The sequence below is a fragment of the Ruditapes philippinarum genome, unplaced genomic scaffold (genome assembly GCF_026571515.1).
Source record: "Ruditapes philippinarum isolate M1 unplaced genomic scaffold, ASM2657151v2 ctg5558_1_1_1_1, whole genome shotgun sequence".
Lineage (NCBI taxonomy): Eukaryota > Metazoa > Mollusca > Bivalvia > Venerida > Veneridae > Ruditapes > Ruditapes philippinarum.
Genome location: NW_026853609.1, coordinates 65,270 through 86,257, shown reverse-complemented (window position 1 = coordinate 86,257; position 20,988 = coordinate 65,270). Strand labels below are relative to the sequence as shown.

The window sequence follows — 20,988 nt, the reverse complement described above, 5'->3', positions numbered from 1 at the left end:
TTATTAAATACAGCCTAATGGAATATATAACTGGGTGAAATAGAGTAAAGTAATTGTTATAAAGCAATGTTATCCATATCTAATAAATATCTTTGTATTTTCAACAGCAAAAAAAAATGACACTTAGAAAAGTACGGTTTAACTTTCATCTTTTGGTAAGAGATCAATATCATATTTCTATCAATGAGCTCCTGGCCACTCCATGTCAACTTGACTATTTAAATAATAAATCAAATTAAATATAAATACCAACTTGCAATGACACCGAGTAAATAAGAATATTAATATTTATTTTGGTATATGATAAATGGGAAATCATTTATCATCAGTTTGTTCCTTATATTATATTTATAAATAATGAATTTATGTCATACAAACAAAACTTTTTTCAGAAGCTTGTTATTTTTTTACATTTTATATTTTCTTTTAATTAAGTTTGGAGAATTCTTATTTGTTTACCATGTGTTGTATAAATAAAACTTTTAAATTGTATTGGGGGACCTCCATGGCTTTGTGATTAATTGATATGGAATTAATTTTAGTTTGATTGTATAGGAAGCTATACAATTAGAGACACACTCTAGAATCTGTTACAGGAAAACAAACCAGTATTGAGCAATGAGCTTAAACACACTACGCCACTCATGTATGCCCTTTTTAAAAATGAAAAAATGTATTCATTTCTGAGGTTAAGTCAACATTGAATTAACAACTATTATTTTAATGAAAAACTAACATTTACTTTTCTAAATTTTTTTTGGCACTGAATTTTAAAAAGATTTAAACCAATATTATGAATCACAATGAAACAGTCTACCACTGTGGAATATCAAATTTGCTGTCAGTAGCTGATACTTGAAATTTGTAAACCTAACTTTTAAATCCTATTTCATACTGTTTACTTTGGAATTTCATTAAAATATTTTCAATACGGAACAAAGTGATAAAACTCCTGATAAGTATTATATATCTGTAAATTGACAGTCAATCCTGGCAAATCACTATTTACTCTGAGTACCAGATAGAGTGTGGCCTATGATAAAGTACTATTTAATGGCACACATTCATACATTCATATTTCAAAGTGCCCTACTTTATTACAAACTTAAAACCGAGTGGCATTTAGTATTAAAAAAAAAAACTTTAAAAAAAAACCATAAAAAAATATACATGGTTGTACATATTAAAAAAATATAAAAAATTTGATGGCAATTTTCACTCTGCTAGTGTGTGTAAGGTAAAATTTCAAGGCATAACATCATGTCATATTGATAGATAAGCATCTCAATGTGGACTGCCACTGAAGCATAGGAATGTCTTTGTTGCCCCAATACTATTCAAAGAATTAAATTTTTGAACATATCTTAACTGTAACCATGTTACACACATTTTGTCCTTAATGAACTGTTCCATCTTTCATTATGGACAAAACCATTCATAATTTTTAGGGAATTTCCTTATATTGTATGTATGGACTGGCATGAATTAGTGAACAATGCAGACAAAGATCCGTTGGCATGGATGATCCCACAGATCTTGGTTTATATTTTTTATTCAAGATATATATACACATGTTAATAATTTACAATTCAAAGCAGAAAGGAATTGGACTGAGAGCTGCTATGACTCATGGTAGTCCATCCCACCGATCTTGGTCTGCAAAGGTTGCCATAGACAGAATCAGTTGCTGCCAACAGACTAAAAGGCTAATTTCATAATTCTTTTACTACAACATACATGTTTAATGGGTGTAAAATTTACTTACCTCCATCAGACAGCGAGGCATACTGTAGCACAATCAACAGTACAATTACAGAATGGGAAATTTTCATCACTCGGCAGCTGAAAATAGAAATGAAAAAATTAAAGTTAAAATAACAAAATGAAATGTTGAATAATTTATTTTAAAACCTTTTCTCTGACAGTAGCAATATAAACTTACCGTATATTTTCTGATAAATGTACCCCAAAGGCCATTATTTTTTCTAAAAGGAACGAAGAAAGTTACATATCGCCAAATTGTTTACCGTTTTCTGCTGGATTATATATTCAATTCAATTCAAAAGTTTATTGCATAAAGCATGTAAATACAATGCCTGCATATATATATATATAGCTCAATACAATTCAACATTTCATGATATGCAGCACAGAGATTACATAAAATGTTTTCAAAATAACATAAGATAAATGTTACTGAAAAAACCAGCATTTGTGAAAATTTGTGCTAATTTCCTTAAATTTATTTTGTAAATAACTGTTATGGCCTTGGTAACTCAGTTTTCTTTTCCTTTGTCAAGGAGAGAGGTTGGGCATTTATATGAGGGAGTGATGTTTATTTGAAAATATATGGCATGTGTATTATAAACTGCAGAATATGTAATGAAATTGTTTGAGTGGTAAATTGGGCACAATTCAATGATATAATTATATAGACATTTTGTGGATAGGTCGAATCTTCAAACTTAAGAAGTCATGAAAATGTCATTTGTGACGAAACTGCAAAATTTCATGCTTAACAAAATTAAGTGAATTAATTCACAGTACAATTAAACATTACAAAAAGATCTTGTAAGAATTAAGCTAAGTATTATGATAAATTTTACACTTCAAAGAAAGTACATAAAATATATGTGATTGACATACATTTTATTTCGCTCATTAATTTTTATTGATTGATTTTTACCCTGATAGCAAAATTTAATGAATATCGTTGTCTCTCTGATGATTAAATCAAAATATACATTTCCTACATCTGTAATTACATTTTTATTACTCTTTCTACGTTATTTAATTCTTTCTTGTCCTATCCTAAAAATCCGCTTTTAATTATTGATATAATATTCCACTAGATCACCGGATAACTATTCATGCATATTAAGAAATTATTAAAAAGTCTTTAACATTTTTTTTCAGTTATTGTATATCTGTATTATTACGGTAACTCAAACAAGAAACACTACCGGTATATTGCTAAAAATAACTCATGCTTGACAGGGTATATTGACTTATTTTAAAAAAAAAGTCGGTCTTACCTGACTGTTTTGACCCTAACCATGCTAAATTTATCAAATGGACTTGTCCATCTTTTAATTTGGGCAAAACCATTCCACATTTAAGGGAATATTTTAAAATATGCACTTTATTCTGAATAGCGAACAGTGCAAACCCTAACATAACCAGTCCACAGGCGTTTGGTGCTTTGATTGGTCAATATCAGTACCCACTTGACAACCCTATTAAACAATGTTAACTGCATTTTTTTTAATTTAAAATGAGTTTAATATTTGATATATGCTTTTAATTATATATCAAATATTAAAACACATTGTTTAAAAGAGTGAGTTAGCAGAGGGAAGGGTGGGGCAGGGGTGGGGCTAGTGAACAATCAACGCGCCAAACACTTCTGGACCAGACTGCAAGGATAATGGTTGGATGGGTAGAATATGTTAAGCATAGTTAGAATATGAAAGCATTAGCTTGGTTGAATAAAAAATCAAATGGTCTAATAGATAAATCAAATCTTTTATAAATTATATAAGTTTTTATGAGTGACATGTTTTCTCTTAAAAGTCATAAAAGAAATTGCATTACAATTTATCTTACCTCTATTTAAGTCACCTTACATGCACAAAGACAATAAATAATCCAATTATAAAACCTTTCTGACAGCTCTTATATATCAACTGTTTAACAAAATGAAAATATTGTCAACACATATACGGACAAAGTCAGGTTCATCAGCTCGGATATTTAACTGTGAATTTAACACAAGCAACATGCATGTTGCCTTTTATACTTCAACATATTTCCTCATGCATTTTTTTTTAAATCCCGCAAATTACTTATAATAAAAAAAACACACACACACGAAAAGCTTGTGAAATATAAAAACAATTTTACAATCAAATCAAAGTACAGTGTACGACTGTCGTGAACCTGACAAAAAAAAATTGTTTTAATTTCGTATAGGAAACTGTGAGTTACTATATATATACGTATATGTATATCAAAGCTATTCAGGTGTAAAATGGTAATCTATAGCGATCTAAACGACGATGTAAAATGCTTTTTGCAATACGGATATGACAATCCAATGTATACTGTTTGACAAAAGTTACTATCTCACTGAATGACAATTCAAATTTTTGAAGTTTAACAATTTTCACTGTTATATTACCGTAATAGTACCCTGCTGGACCGAAATTGCTTAACCTTAGCCACCAGTATCAGGGCCCATGTTCAGGAAATGGGGAGTCACGGAGAGGGGGGATTTAATTTATCCGCTATAAATATTAAATGGATATTTGTACACCTTGTGAAATGACGATATTGAGCTTTTAATGCCGGAGAGTGAATTTAGTTATTGCATTAGAGATATCATTACATATTAGTAATTTACACATATTCGATCTAAGCTTTCTGTCTGGTTAAATTTACTGATAAAAATGGAAACAATTTTGCAAATGGGGTAATTTACACTGACTGAATTTAATTCTCAAGTTTAATGGAAAATATTTTTATTTTATCATGAAAAATATTTGAGTATCTGAAAGCCGAAAATGCACCGGAATAGGAATGCACCATTTCACACTTTCAGTAGAAAAGGTCACCAGTATAAACAAAAGGGGAGACCACTCCCTTACCAATTCCCAACTCACAGCTACACTGATTGTTTACATTGCTCAACCACAAAGTCCTTAAAGTCCGCCTAACTGGTAAACCTGAATCTACCCCTGTTTGAGTATTGAGCCTGGATAAGGCCAGCATGCCCATCTAACCACCGCAGGCATTTTGCAGGCTCAAAGCATATTTTTGGTTATTTCAGGTTATTAAGATATCTAAAACAATCTGAATGGAATACTAGTCAAAAACATAACCCAAATTCAATCTTAAAATTTCATACTGGTCTTCATATCAACTTTGAATTTTGAAATGATGTATCAAATAAAATTCAGACATTTTGAGACAAAATTTATAGTATTTACTAATATGAAGTGTGATGTACAGTTACTAGCTCTATGTTAGTGTTATAACACAGTTTGGCCATAAATAACAATCTTTTTATTTCATTCAACTGTACTCAATTTGTACAAAAAAAAATTACAGTGTTTTGGCTTTGTTTCAGATACAAAAAGTATCATGTATAAAAGTATATACAAAATTTTTAATACATATAACTTAAATTACCAACGATAAAAGAACATAATATGAAATTATCTTGAAGTTTTATTTCCAATCCCACAAGTTCAAAAAAAATTTACATTTTCAAATGTAACATTTTTATTACAAACAGTGTAAATTACGGAGCAGTGTGATATACTTTAAGATTATTGGTTGCTTATTTCTTTATTACACACCTTTATGTCTAGCTAAGTTGCGTATAACCTACGTTAATAAAATGTATCCCTCAATCAAGGTTTGTTCACTGATTTTCAGCCTGTTACTTACTATACAACATGATCAAATTGATAGACACTTGCACTGAAGTTGAACCTCTATCATATAATTTCATGACTTTGTAGTTACCTAATACAACTAGTATACAAATAATTTTTAACAAGAGCTGTCAGTAACACAACTCGCTCAACTATTCTCAGTGCTTGACAGTAAGAAAAGGGAACATAACTCTGTAAAAAGATAACACAGAGTTATGGGACCTGTACCCATCATGTTAGACAATCACAGAGAACAAGTGTGTAAAATTTTGGAGATACTAATTTGCATGCAAAAACTTAACCAAAGTGTGAAGGTGACCTTGACACTCCAAGGTGAGTACAATAGCTGTCCCTATTCTTTGAACAGTCAAGCAATAAACACAAATTTTTTTCCCTTTAAGAAAAACTAAGGTATAAATCAAGACACATTAGCCTTTTTAAAATAGGAATTCAGTTTCTTATATAAAAGAACATTGAATTTGTTTTAATTAAAATTTTCCCCCATGTTTTTATCATTCAAATTATGGAAGAATATTACAAACATGTAAGATACATTTTTTATTTTTTTTAAATTAATGTTTTACCCATGTTTTTATCATTGACATTTCTTTTACAGATACTCGAAGATTTTAAATTCATCATATTACTAACTTGTAAAATATGTTTTTGACCTTTTAAGCCAGAATCTGCGCACTCAGTCAGTAATAACTTCCTCTCTCAATGTAAAGGTAGTTTGAGTTTGACCAGTTTCTTTAAGCACAATTTAAACAGTGATGCTCCAAAAACTACATCATCCTTTCACCTGCTGGAACTAAAAGTGATTAGCCACCAGTTCAGAGTAAGACCAGCCTGCAAGGCCATGCCTTCTCAAGAGACTGTATAACTGTTGGTAGCTCAGATCAATATTTGTATTTTGAAATTCTTGCTGCTTTTACCACTCCATAAAAAACGGTATTGCAAGGCTGTGCATATATTTTGAAGTGACATATAAATTTGCATTATACAAGCATAGTGTAAAGACGTGCTAAAATTTATATGTTAGTGTCACGCAATAAGCGCGTCATTGAAAAAATGATTCATTTTACTGCAAACAGTTCTATTTTGTATATGTGATAAATAATTTGTGTAGGTTCATTACTAAATTTATTGAAACTCGTTGAATAAAATAATTTTATGCTCGACAGAGGCTCGCAAAATATAATTCTATTCAACTTGTTCAATAAATTCAGTATTGAACCTACACTCATTCAATATCCCCTATATTGTTTTAAAATGTACTTTCACAAACTCAAAACAGGACAATTAAGCAGGGAAAGGTTCTTATGTTTGCAAAATATACATACTTCGTAACACTGTCTAATATACTTTACTATTTGAAATACAATAAAGATTTACCTTTACTGACTATAATATATCCTAAGTAATATCTTTTTGCTTGTAATATTCCCCTATAAATCCAAAATCTCTAAACTTTCAAATTTTATCTTTCGTGAATATCATAAAAATTTCAAGAGTTGATTTAATTGCCTGTACTATTTACAAAACTACAGCTCAAGTTTCTCCTTTGTAAGCTTAAATCAACTATTTCCATATATATAAGAACGTTTTTCTTTTAACGAAGGTGCTATCACATTTAAAGAGTAAAGATTGTCTTAAATCCTATTTATAGATAATCGTTATTATACAAGGATAGAAGCGTGCTAGGGAGTTACGGTCCGGCATTCCAACGTTACTCAGACATTCGTGTATCAGTGTCAATAGACTTCCCTACTCGACGAGACATTCTAAATTATTGCTACATACCCAACGACACTACAACCTCAAATAAATACAATATAATTCAACGACTGATCAAAATACGTAAAAAAAACTGCTCACTCCAGTATTTGCATTGTCAAGAAATATGACAAAACAAAATGCAAACTTCTATATTGGCAAAAGATAAATTTGACAAAAAATTAAATGTTTAAAGGGATATTCAGGCAAAATAATGACAAAAATATTAAAATGATCTTATGTACTCAAATCACGCTAAAATGACATTTCTTGAAGTTTCAGCATGAATTGCTGTTTAAATTCTATATATTTTGGGTTTAAAGCGTAAATATATCTATATATGTTGAACAAAATTTAGACCCGAATAGAATCACCAAATAGTTTTAAAACAAGTCACATGACTTGAACAAACCCTTGAAGTTACAATAACAAATATTATGGATATTGTATGATTAAAACAAGTCTAAGTCATTCATTTGACATGTTCTTTAACGTTTACAGAGTTCACTTTGACAACTATTGTGAAATCCTACCGCTCTAACCTGACCCACGCGGTCAAGTTAGGAAACCACCATTTTATTCTTTATATGGAGAAAAGTTTTGTTCCTTTGACTGTCTAATATATTCATTTTGAGGACATTTACAGAATAATGAATGAAAAACTCAAAACTAAGAAATGAAAATTTTGCCTGTGCCTCCCTTTAAGTCTTTGTTATTATGTAACAATATGAAATATGAGAACAAAATTTTTGAAAAATGTGTTTGAAGTAAAAATGCACTCAGTTTTTCTATAGAATTTGCATGTCATTTTCAAAAAAGTAAAATGTATTAATGTAACTTTTCCTTCTTTATTGTTTATTTTTATAAAGGATTAAAATACCAAAGCACAAAAAATTGAGCTACCAACACAACAGTAGGAGATCCATTGTCAGACTGCTTCTACAATAAAGGGTGGTAACTCTTGGATCCAGAGGTGGGGTTAGGGGGACAAGAACAAACCCCACCCCACCGGCTTGATACAATGTGGATCCCCTTTGTGATTTGGATATCAAATTATGTTGTTTTTTTAAGTGAAAATAAAAAATCAGTCAAATTTTGATTCATGACCTGCTCTGGTACACTAGTAAAATGTCACCCCAACCCCTACTTAATTGGAATATATACTACCCCTTGTCAAAACTCGTGTGACCCCCTCTAGCAAAAAATCTTGGACTCTGTTACCTAGGATAATCAATTTATTTTCATAACCAAGTCGCTTGCAACACATTAAACATTATTTCATAACTAAATTGTTCTGTTGTTCATTCTATATATTTTGTAAAGATAATGGTTGTGATCATATTGTGTCATCCGTCGGGGGGGGGGGGGGACAATTTGAGGGGATATTATACTACCCCTTGTCAAAACTCGTGTGACCCCCTCTAGCAAAAAATCTTGGACTCTGTTACCTAGGATAATCAATTTATTTTCCAGCATGTTAAGGGTTACTGTAATGCATGATCCCTTTTCCCCTTAACTGTTCAGAAATCTTTGCCATATAAGCAAGCCATCAATCATGCTTAAATTCCACTTTCTTATGATAATTTTTTTTTTCAATTTAAATGTATTTACATGTACTATTTACAATGTACCTGTATGTTTTAAATAAATCCAACTTTTATGATATCCTGAGAGAAATTAAATGTCCAATATAAGTAAAAAAAAATACACGACCTTTTTTATGGGTGAGAAAAACCTCGAATGTTTTTTTTAAATTTTTTAAAAATTTATCCGGGCGGCCCTATTTTCTATACTTTAAAAGAAAAAAAATTTAAACCAGGGGGTTTTGGCTTAATTGCAAAATAGAGGGGATTTTTGTTCTTTTAAGGGGAAAATGAAAAAGTTTTTTTTATTTTTTAAACTTTTTTTAAAGAACTTTTATTTTAATACTTTTGACTAATTTTTTGGGGAATGACAAATTTGAATTTTTCATTAAAACATTTTTTTTTTTAGATGATTATGCATTCTTGATTTAAAGAAAAGAATTTACAAATTTAAAAACCTGTAAAACAACCTTTTAGAGCATCAAGTTTAAAAATGACACTGTATGACAATATGCAAAAATAATGCAATACCTTATTAAATGGTTATTGACATGTGAATGGGACTCAGGACTGAGGTTTTTTGACAGGCAGAGATAGGAAATATTTTTTGAAGATTTGTGTACCATTTGTACCATGTGTAAGTCTGGACAAATATCCTGTGCGCAAATTTCCAGAATTATCGTTTTGTTATGTAAAATGAGACAAATATTTGTGTGCTTCAGCTGTAAATTTGTGAGCTCATGCTTCTGCTAATGCATAAAAAGGTGTATTAGCCCTCTATCATTAACATGTACCCTGTATGGCTGATCAGAAATAACGAATACATAATGTAAAATTGTGCAAAATTGGGAAAAACCTACTTTTTTTCTCTCTCCACCATTAAAAAATAAAATGTTTCAGCAATTGAAAATTTCACACTTGTTTTCATGTCGTTTTGACATTCCTTTATGTATAAGTAAAACAAATAAAAACCTTTCCTGTCACTAAAGTACATTGACCTTATCATTCCATTACTTTTATTTACATACCTAAAATCTTATTATTTGTTTAATCAGTCAATGTGTACTTTTATCTATTGATATAAATATTGTAAAATTTGAAAAATCTGTTTAGTGTAACAGTCCAGTTAGGTCAATTTGTTGAATATAGGACTGTGAATCTGGCGATCCAGGTTCAATTCCCAGGCGGCTCAAGGTCACTGTGGTTGGGATTTATCATGGAATCCTTTACTACTGTCATTGGCACCCTGAATTCTGAAAAACTCTGCTCTTGCATGTACAGATATAATATCAGTTCCTTGCTAAAGTGAAGTTACTGGTCCTGATAAACTGCTTTACAGCCCACCCAGGTTGCAGTGGCTGAACTCATGTACTCTGGTGAATTCGAAGTGGCTAAGTGCCGTGATCCGGAGGGTAAACTACAATAAACCACCAGTATTTGTAAATTGTAGTAAAACATTTTACTTGCAATATAATAACAACATCTTATTGACTGGCAGTACTAAATTGCCTCAATACCACCATCATTATTGGTGCTAGAAATGCTTGAGCATCATTCTATAATGGTGCCAGAAATACTTGAACATCATTATATGGTTAGATACTGAAATTCCACATAAAAATTAACAATAGATTGTTTCAGATTAGAAATAAGGCAAGCTCATTTCAACTAGTGGGATTATTCTAGTTATCAACATGTTTTAAAGATAAAATGAAGAGTTTGGCCAAGGTACTGGTCTTGTAAGTGTATTATAAAGGTAAACATTGAAAGTACCTTGATATCTTCCCTATCCACCCATGACCTTTGCTTTATTTGAGAATGGAGTATTTAATGTCCTTATATGGTGTTTGTTTACGTTTCTTAAAGACAATTAAAACATACTTTGAAGAAGCTCTCTATCTACAGATGATAACGCACCCTTAGAGCAAAAACGGTGTAACTCAAATTAGTTTTATTCGGAGCTAAGTCATAAAGAACTTTTTCTGGCTTGTTATGACCTTGTGTAAAGTCAATGGTGTTTATGTTCGGACAGCTTGTACGCCTACACTGGTTTGACGTCTTCCAATTTTAGATATTACACATTCTAATATTCGGAAGGGTGTATAATGATTTTAACTTAATGACGCAATTTTTAAACAGTACGTCATATAAGTCGGGTCTAGAGCTTTTTATCTATGACCCAAGCACCAATATATCAATAATCATCGTAACAAGTTGAAAAAGCCAGAAAAAACTGATTTTGCCTTACATATGAATATCAATAAGGAAAAACACCATTTTTTTTAATTTATAAGTAAGTTTCCCATATGAAAATAAAAATGCAAGAGTCAGTTGTTAACCACAACCCCACATTCTAGGGGAACAATGGGGACGCTCATTTGGAATATCAACGCCCTTGTAAAGGACCTTCCAAGCAGGAAAAGTCATATCTGATATAATCCATGTTAAAAGCCGGATTTGGACATATCCTCATTCCGCAGAGCAGCAAAAAAAGATGTGATTTATCAAAGAATAAATCACCAAAGATTGAAATAGACAGACATTCAAAGCAGACTATCTACAAAAGATCTTATCACAGTTTAAATGAAAAGGTTATCTTTACAAGGTCAAGTACATATCAACATGAGCCCATCACGTATATGGACGTCCTCTGTTTGAAATGTGCACATCACGTTCAATATATCACGTACATTCAATTGCAAGTACCGGGGTGACTTATAAAATGGCTAAGCACTCTAAACACTTATAAAATGGCTAAGCACTCTAACTTAAAGTCTGCAATGTGCAATAAGTATAATCTACAGCAGATCATCCTATATATGTTATGGGTGTTCTGTTATTTATTTACATATTATTCTAGGGTGTAGCAATGTGTATTTATGATTCCCCTATAAACTAATGTGTGTCTGTTACAGCATGTCCTTTAATGTTACACCCAATAAATTCCTCTCCTAGTAAAAAGGCTTATCACTATATAAATCAACAAGAACTGTTAGTAGGACTGCATACTTGACTATTCCCATGCAATGATAATAAAATAAAAATTTGGATAATGTAAAAAATTTTCAAAGTCCAAAAGGGGCCATAATTCTGTCAAAATCCATGGTAGAGTTATGGGCCTTGGATAGTTACCTCTTATTATGCTCTTAAATAATTGTGTGAAGTTTCAGAAGTTTTAGAGATACCAACACTGACTGATTGAACAAACTAATAACAGCAACAATACCGAGTGTTGAGATTAACCTTAAATTTGTGTTTTATATTACGATGCACCAACACAATGTTTGGTCACATGACAATGGAATTGCAAAGATGATTTTGGTTACCCTTGGGATTTACAAACTTAAAGCAACACAAGGGGTCAAAACCACCTCATCTCCTGGAGCTAAGACATGCACGAACTCCAGTAATTAGAACGCCTCTGGATTCTGATGCCTCAACTCATAAAGGCAACCCCTCAGCCACAAGGAGATCCATGTAAATAAGGGGTAGTTATTATATTGTAGAATTGTCATACATACATTATATGAGTAATTATACAAGGTATGAAGGTCTTACATCAGTTGAAGTTTCAAGCAGAACTTAAAGAAAGTCACTTGTATTTAACATACATGAATAATTATAATATGATAACAGAATAAAAATATTCTACAGCTATTTTCTGTAGATTTGGAAATGATTTCACTTGTTCCCCACTTGCTGTCAGTGAAATATACTGACAAATTTACTTTCATTCTATGTATTCTGTTACCATTTTAATCACAATACAAACAACAATTTTACAAACCACAGATACCAAATATATAGCTTTATAAACTTTCAATTAAGACTATACAGTATAAAACTAAAGCACTGTTTGCACACTGGTTACAAGCTAATCCTGGGTTGAACCAGCTAATGCTGGGGTGAACCAGTTAATGCTGGGGTGAACCAGTTAATGCTAAGATGAACCAACTAATGCTGGGGTGAACCAGTTTATGATGGGATGAACCAGTTAATGCTGGGATGAACAAACTAATGCTGGGGTGAACCAGTTTATGCTGTGGTTAACAAATAATGCTGGGTTAACCAGTTAATACTTTGGTGGACCAGTTAATGCTGGGTGAACCAGCAAAAACAGTGGTGAATCAGTTAATGTAAGGGTGAAATATGTAGAATGCCTGACTTGAAGTTTGTCTGACAGCAGAAATTTAAATTCTTGAATCAATTAATACTTAAAATTTGATTTTTTTATTATTAAAAGTAAGCAGCTTTCATTATTTTTCAGAAAAAAGTTAAAAAGAAACAAACATTTTTGAGATCAGTATCAAAGTACAAAGCCAGCCTTACTATAATAAAATGACTATAGAGGCCTTATCCTGAACAAAAAAAAATCATCTGAATTGATACATTAGGTCCTCTCCAAGAAAACATAGTTTATTTAAATATGATTCAATAAATAACATTTCTTGTTTAGCTATTGGTTACGTAATTTCTTGTCATTATACGTCCCATTTTTTAGGGTGTGTGGTGGGCCTTAAGATAAAGCACTAAGTCAAGCATGTCTTATTTAAACAGTATTAAATCATGTCACAACGGCTAAGGGAAGATGAAACAAATTTAAACCCCAAACATTGAAATTAGGAGTCAAGCACTGCACCACTCTTAATCTGATAAAAAAGTAAAAACACAGACAAACATCCTATAAAAAAATACCTGAGATTTATTGATGACTATTCTATTAATCACATTTTTTGGATATGTAATTTTAAACAGCTAGGATATCTCTTGAGGATTCAATCTCAACAAAATTTTAAAATAAAATAACTTACCTAGACAGTGGGCAAGAGAAAAAGGACATTAAAAATTTAAAGCTAAAACAAAAAACAAAACAAAAGTCGATAAAAAGAACTTACTGTATTTCAAAATGTTGCAGATATTGAAGAATCCAACAGTATGACTGTGATCCAATAAAGTTTCAGCCTGAATTTAAATAAAATTTCACCCCCAATTTCTTACGTCATATCCTAAACAATTTAGTTCCATGTAAATATATATATGGAGAAAATAATACAAAGTTTCATTGTACACAAATGGATATTCTTAAAATCCTCCAGGGCAATTCCATGTCCTTTCTTCTCCACACAATAAAGAAGTGTGATGCATTTACAGCACATTGAAATTTTAAGCCCACAGGGTCACTGCATTATCTCAAAGACAATGTAAATAAAAGCCATTATCTAGAAGTAATTTACACCCCCCTTTATTTCTTTGAAGTCAGTAAAAGGAAATCAGCAATATCACTTAAATGCATAACAGTAAAAGCTGTAAAATCTCTGTCAGCAGAAGCTATTATATATGTTAACCACATGATTACTGACATAAATAATTTAATTTACCGGTACATTGTGTTTTAGTGTCTTGTTGAATTATCTCCCTTTATATCATTCTATTTATAGATTCATATTGATACATATACTTGTAATTAATATGTTACTTGTAAGGCATTCATAGTCTATAATGAAGTTTCTTAAAAAAAACCATATAAAATAAAAACAAAACTAGAACTCCGCGAGTCGGATGTGTCGCCTTGTGAACAATATAGTTTAAGAGAAATGGCAAAGACAAAAATGAAATTTGAAAATCAACAAAGGGCAATAACTCAAAAAATAAGAAATGCAGATCAGCAGTTTCTGTGCACTGCACTTCTTATCAATAAAATCTGTCATCCTATTAAGTTTCAAGTCTAAAGCTTTTATAATTTATGAGAAATGGCCTGGACAAAAATAAAGTATGAAAATTAACAAAGGGCAATAACTCAAAAAATAAGAAATGCAGATCAGCAGTTTCTGTGCACTGCACTTCTTATCAAAAGATCTATCATCCTAATAAGTTTCAAGTCTAAAGCTTTTATAATCTATGAGAAATGGCCTGGACAAAAATAAAGTATGAAAACTAACAAGGGCAATAACTCAAAAAATAAGAAATGCAGAGTACCAGTTCTTGAGCACTGCACTTCTTCTTAATGAGATCTATCACCCTATGAAGTTTCATGTCCATAGCTTTTATACTTTAGGAGAAAATGCCTGGACAAAAATAAAGTTTGAAAATTAACAAAGGGCAATAACTCAAAAAATAAGAAATGCAGAGTACCAGTTCTTGTGCACTGCACTTCTTTTTAATGAGATCTATCATCTTATGAAGTTTCAAGTCCATAGATTTTATACTTAAGGAGAAATGGCCTGGACAAAAATAAAGTATGAAAATAAACAAAGGGCAATAACTCAAAAAATAAGGAGTACAGAGTACTGGTTCTTGTGCACTGCACTTCGGGTCATTATGAGAAGCATGCATACCAAGTTTGAAGTCAATCCGACTTATAATGACTGACTTATGCTCCGGACAAGCTTTAGGGGACGCCGACGCCGACACCGACAACGACACCGACAACGACGCCGACAACGACAACGACGCCGCCGACAAAAGTAACCCCTATATGTCGCCTTTTTCAAGGCGACACAAAAAATGACCAAGGATAGTTAGAACAGCTAAAGTGGTGATCTAAGGATCTCTAGCTGCATGGGTTCAAACCCCATCAGGGGCAAGCCTTTTGTTTCTCATTGCTTGGTTCAAATTTGCACAATGGAATTAATTATCTCTGGGAACAAACTTAAAGCAACACCAGGGGTCAAAACCACCTCACCAGATGGAGCTAAGAGACGCATAGACTTTAGTAATTCAAACCCATTTAGTTACCTCTTACGATCACGGATCACACATGGAAAAACTAACAGTGTGCCTCAAGCCTTAAAGGCAACCATCAACCACAAGGGTTGCATTTCTACAAGTACCTGTGGCATCATATGCTGCACATGGTAATGTGGACCAGTAAACATTGTATGCATAGTAGTTGCATAAACAATAGGTTGATTGGAACTATTTTCTTATGCTGACAGGGCTGACAGGTAACCATGGTAATTGCAAACAGGGTGGACAGTATAATTTGGAAAATATAGTGTTTATAACTATGGAATTTGTCGGTCTCCTGTCGGTATTTCCCGGACTCTCCCGGTCTTTTTTGACCCGCAAATACTAGAGCCAGGCAAATAGCCCGGCCAGTCTTGCCTGGTTTTGGATTAGATATCTTATTTGATTTCATTACAAATAAATAAGGTTAGTTTTCAAAAAATAAATGTTCATCGATTTGTTTGGTTGTAATAATAAACTAAGTAATACAGATCGAATTCTCAATATTATTCTTTATAATACATTAGCATGAAATTCTTATAATAATAATGGAATTTGAATATCAAAACCTTTTTCATATTGAAACAGCAAAGGTTTTTATACAATTTATCATTCAAAGACCGGAACAGACTGGGCCAGTAAATATGACACTATTCTCTGGTCTCTAGTATTTGCCAGTCAAATAAGACTGCTAGAGACTGTGGACCAGAAGCGACCAGACAGGAGAAAAGTATTTCCCTAAAAACTATGGTTTTATGATCTGCTGATTCCCTCGACCCAAAATTTAGTTTCTTTATTATCTATGTTAATATCATCTATTTCAAATCATTCATTAACATCAACTTTGAAGTTTGAAGTTATTATTAAAGCTCTGTATTTAATTAACAGAAATATTATTTAGAAACAAACCAATAAATATTTTAAAATTTCTCAAGGAATATGTATGAAAACTACATGTTGTCTTTGTTCAATGTTTATTTTTAAGAAAACTGCATGTAAATTCAAACAAAACAAAAATGTGTTCTTACAACAACTTGCTCACAAAAATTCAATTAATAAGAACTTTGATTTAAGGAATTAAAGAAAAATCTTAGAAATGTTTTAATAACTTGCATAACAGTAATACTGGATGATAAATCATATTTTCATCTTGATTTAGCAATAATTTACAAAACAGACATTTTCAATAAGATGATTAAACCAGATAAAATCAAATAAAATCAGATAAAATGACATTTTGTCAAGTGAATAGAAGCAAAAGCATAAAATTGTTATATTAATTTTTTTGTTAAAATTGCATTTCAAACCCACGATCACCTGTTAGGGCGGTGGCAAAAGTTAAATAAACATCTGTATCATGATTAGACAGGGGAAAAAAAACAAGCCATCAGCAAAAGAAAGAAAAATCTTCTTTTTTGGTTGTTCGTTTTCACTGTTTTGGGAGGGTTCCAAGCTCATGAACATTTTAAGTTTCAGGTTTTCTCTGTTTTAAGATATTCAGGTGCTTATCTGTTTTGGCTTTTAGGTTCATTACTGTTTTTTGGATTTCAGGCTCACTACTGTTTTGTGTTTCAGGTTCTTTGATATTTTGTATTTCAGGTAACATCCTGTTTTGAGTTTTGGGTTTCAGACCCTTAACTGTTTTGGGTTTCAGAGTCACTGTTTTAAGTTCTAGATTATTTACTCTTTGGGGTTTCAAATTATTTACTGTTTGTAGTTTCTGGTCCAGTGTTTTCTGTTTAAGGTTACTGTCTTTTGGTTTTGGTGTTCTTTACTGTTCCAGACCTTCATTATTTTGGGTTTAAAGTATTTCACTAATTTGAGTTTCAAATTCTTCACTTTCTTGGGTGGCTTATATTAAAGTTCCTGAATGTTTTGGGTTTCTGGTTCATTAAATTCTTCACTGTTTTCTTTTTTTCAGGTTCTTCACTATTTGAGTTTTAAAAGTCTTCTTTGATTTGGGTTTTAGGTTTATCCACTGTTTTGGTTTTCATGTGACTTTTCAGGTTTACTGATTGAGGAATGGTTATGAAAACCCACATCTTTTTACTTGCTGAGATTTGACCTTGATCTTGTGAAAAGAATTGTCATCACAATAAAGCAAATCTTTTTTTCTTTACTTAAAGAAATCATAAGCAAGTGTTGGTGTGATGGCTTGTTTTTGAAGTCCTCTTTTTTTTAAATGCAATAGAAAAATGCTGAAAAATCTATTTAACTTCTAATGCCAGACTAAAAGAGAGTCATGGACAGTTTTCTTAAAAAAAAATGCATTCTAAAAGGTTAAATATATATAGTTTTCAGATGGGGTTGTTGCCAGGGAACAACAGGTTCATATTGCAATTTCTAAGAAAGAACTGCTTAACTTCTAGTATACTTACTGAAATTCCCTATTTTGTATTTTCTTTTTTCAAATCTTTTGAAAGTTTACTGACATACTGAATACACAATGGTCACATTTTAAAATATTCCAACTTTCATGGTAAATGATGACCCCATCATTTTAATCCTAATAAAACCTAAAGAAAATGAAACAATCATTCACAAAAAAACTATCACAATCAATAAAATAAAAACAAACTCACAATTATTGCTCTACCATTATAAGATTAAAGTGTCAGCCTCTTTAAAAGGGGAGAAATCATGCATGACCTATGATGAATAATGAATGACAAAAGTACAAGTTTACTGTCATCACCTGGAGCCAGGGATACACAAAATTGCAGTAAAACTTCAGATAAATGATTTCATGCAAATCACATTCAATATATTCAATATCAAAGGCTATCGGTAACTAAGGGCAACTGTATCTTAAAGACCTATCATGAACTAAGGTCCCATGTGTCACCTTCAAAACTTTTAAAGTAGCTCATCACCAGATTAATATTTGCTTGGATTTTATTTTCTATTTTAATTTAATTATGTTTTATTCATTTTTTATCATTTTTTTAAAAATTCATGAAGTATCTTTTTTAAATAAAAAATAATGTGAAGTGAACAAAATTAGTATTTTTTTCTAGCTCTAGCATCCTTTGGGAGACAAAATTTTAATATGATTATTGCCAAGCAACATTCCTCCTACAGACGTGTTTGAGTTTTCATATAGACTAATAGGCAAAATTAAAACTGTTCAATAGAATTTCTTCAAACTTAGCATGTTGTTAAACAAGAGCAATCAGTGATCACATGTGTCGCCTCATGATGGCCAATTTCATGTTGAGACAAATTTTGTGACAGACGGACAGACAGATGGACAGTGCACAACTAGACTTGGTACTGATCATTCCTGTAAAGTTTGGATAAAATTGCACCAGTAGTTTATGAGGAGTAGTCTGGACTAGCTTTAGTGTTTCTGGCAACACACATAAAAAAACACCTTTTTATCAAAGGGCCATAACTCAACCAACAAGAGCTGTCAGAAGGACAGCGCGCTCGACTTTTTTAGTGCTTGCCTATAAAACAAAACTTTGACAGTTAAGGGCACACAAGACTTTAACTAGGAATTTCTAAGTACAAATCAAGAAACATTTTCACAGAGTTATCTTCTCTTGCTTACAGATAGGTCTCATGATGGCACATAAGAACTCCAACTTCCAAAGTAATATCTCAAATGGTTAAGTCAACAAGTGGACAAGAATGAAAATCTTAACTGAGTTTCTAAGTCAAAAAGGGCCATAATTCAAATAAAATCCTTAACAGAATTACCTTCTCCTGCCCATGTTTTGGGACCATGATGGTAAACAAGTATTCCAACTTTCAAATTAATATCTCAAACAGTTCAGTCAAAAAGTGGACTGGTACTAAAAACTTAACCAAGATTCTAAGTCGATAAAAGGCCTTAATTTTTAAAACAAATCCTTGACAGAGTTACCTTCTCTTGCGTACAGATGGGGGTAATGATGTGAAATAGCATTAAAAGTTTCAAAGCAATATCTCAAAGGGTTAAGGCAATAAGTGGATTTTAACCATATTCAATGTATTTTCTAAGTCAAAAAGGGGCATAATTCTGTCAAAAACCTTGACAGAGTTATGTCCTCTTGTCTGTTGATGAAGGTCGTGATGGTAAACAAGTATGGTCAGTTTCAAAGCAATACCTCCAATGGTTTTGAAATAAAGTGAGGTGGTACAAAAAACTTAACCAAGCTCAATACACTTTCTAAGTCAAAAAAGGGCCATAATTCTGTCAAAAACCTTGACAGAGTTATGTACTCTTGTCTGTAGATGGAGGTTATGATGGTGAACAAGTATGGTAAGTTTCAAAGCCATACTTGTAATACTTCTGAAATAAAGTGGGGTGGTACGAAAAACTTAACCAAGGTGTGACGCCAACGCTAACGCCGACGCCGACGCCGACGCCGGGGCGAGTAGGATAGCTCCCCTTTTCATAGAAAAGTCGAGCTAAAAATCATTCAACCGGAAAACCCGTGCAATATGTGCAAGGACTTGAGCTACAGATCAATCTTGTAAAGTTCCATTGAAATTGCATTAGTGGTATAAGAGAAGAAGTGAGGAAAAACTTTAAAAATAACAAGATATGTTTGTAAAACATGTATGCCCCCTATCAGCAGCCAATGTGATAAGGTTATTATGCATGACTTCTGACCCAGTGATCAAACAATTAATAAGGGTTATCTAGTATCTACTGGTCATGACCTTAACCTTTAACCCCTTGACCCAAAACTCAAAAGGGGTCATCTGCCGGTCACGACCAATCATCATACAAAGTTTGAAGTTCCTAGGCCTAAGCATTTTTAGTTAATTGATCGGAAACCGTTTTAACATACAAGGTCAATGTGACCTTAACCTTTGACCCCTTGACCCAAAACTCAAAAGGGGTCATCTGCCGGTCACGACCAATCATCATACAAAGTTTGAAGTTCCTAAGCCTAAGCGTTTTTAGTTAATTGATCGGAAACCATTTTAACATACAAGGTCAATGTGACCTTGACCTTTGACCCCTTGACCCCAAAATCAATAGGTCATCTGCTGGTCATGACCAATCACCATACCATGTTTGAAGTTCCTAGGCCAAAGGGTTCTTAAGTTATTGATTTGAAAGCATTTTTACCTACAAGGTCAATGTGACCTTTCCCTTTGACCCCTTAACCCCAATATCAATAGGGGTCATCTACTGGTCATGACCAATCACCATACCAAGTTTGAAGTTCCTAGGCCTAAGGGTTCTTTAGTTATTGATCGGAAACCATTTTTACCTAAGAGGTAAATGTGACCTTGACCTTTAACCCCTTGACCCCAAAATCAATAGGGGTCATCTACTGATCATGACCAATCACCATATCAAGTTTTAAGTCCCTAGGCCTAAGGGTTCTTTTGTTATTGATCGGAACCATTTTTACCTACAAAGTCAATGTGACCTTGACCTTTGACCCCTTAACCCCAAAATCAATAGGGGTCATCTGCTGGTCATGACCAATCACCATACCAAGTTTGAAGTTCCTAGGCCTAAG

The 20,988-nt window shown here is 32.3% G+C and overlaps 1 protein-coding gene across 5 annotated transcripts in view; it reads right to left on the bottom strand.

Annotated features, from left to right (window-relative positions):
* LOC132737340 (prostaglandin G/H synthase 2-like) overlaps positions 1-20,988 on the bottom strand; it is a 47,219-nt gene that overhangs the window by 20,487 nt on the left and 5,744 nt on the right. For 2 of the 5 annotated variants that reach the window (XM_060724609.1, XM_060724610.1), the window contains exon 2: positions 1,766-1,842. In XM_060724609.1, coding sequence (XP_060580592.1) covers positions 1,766-1,832 — 67 coding nt within the window. In that variant the 5' untranslated portion in view covers positions 1,833-1,842. Of the gene's footprint in view, positions 1-1,765; positions 1,843-3,606; positions 4,042-6,833; positions 7,061-13,692; positions 13,911-20,988 lie in introns of those variants that run through there. The other 3 variants (XM_060724607.1, XM_060724608.1, XM_060724606.1) reach the window with 3 other exon arrangements.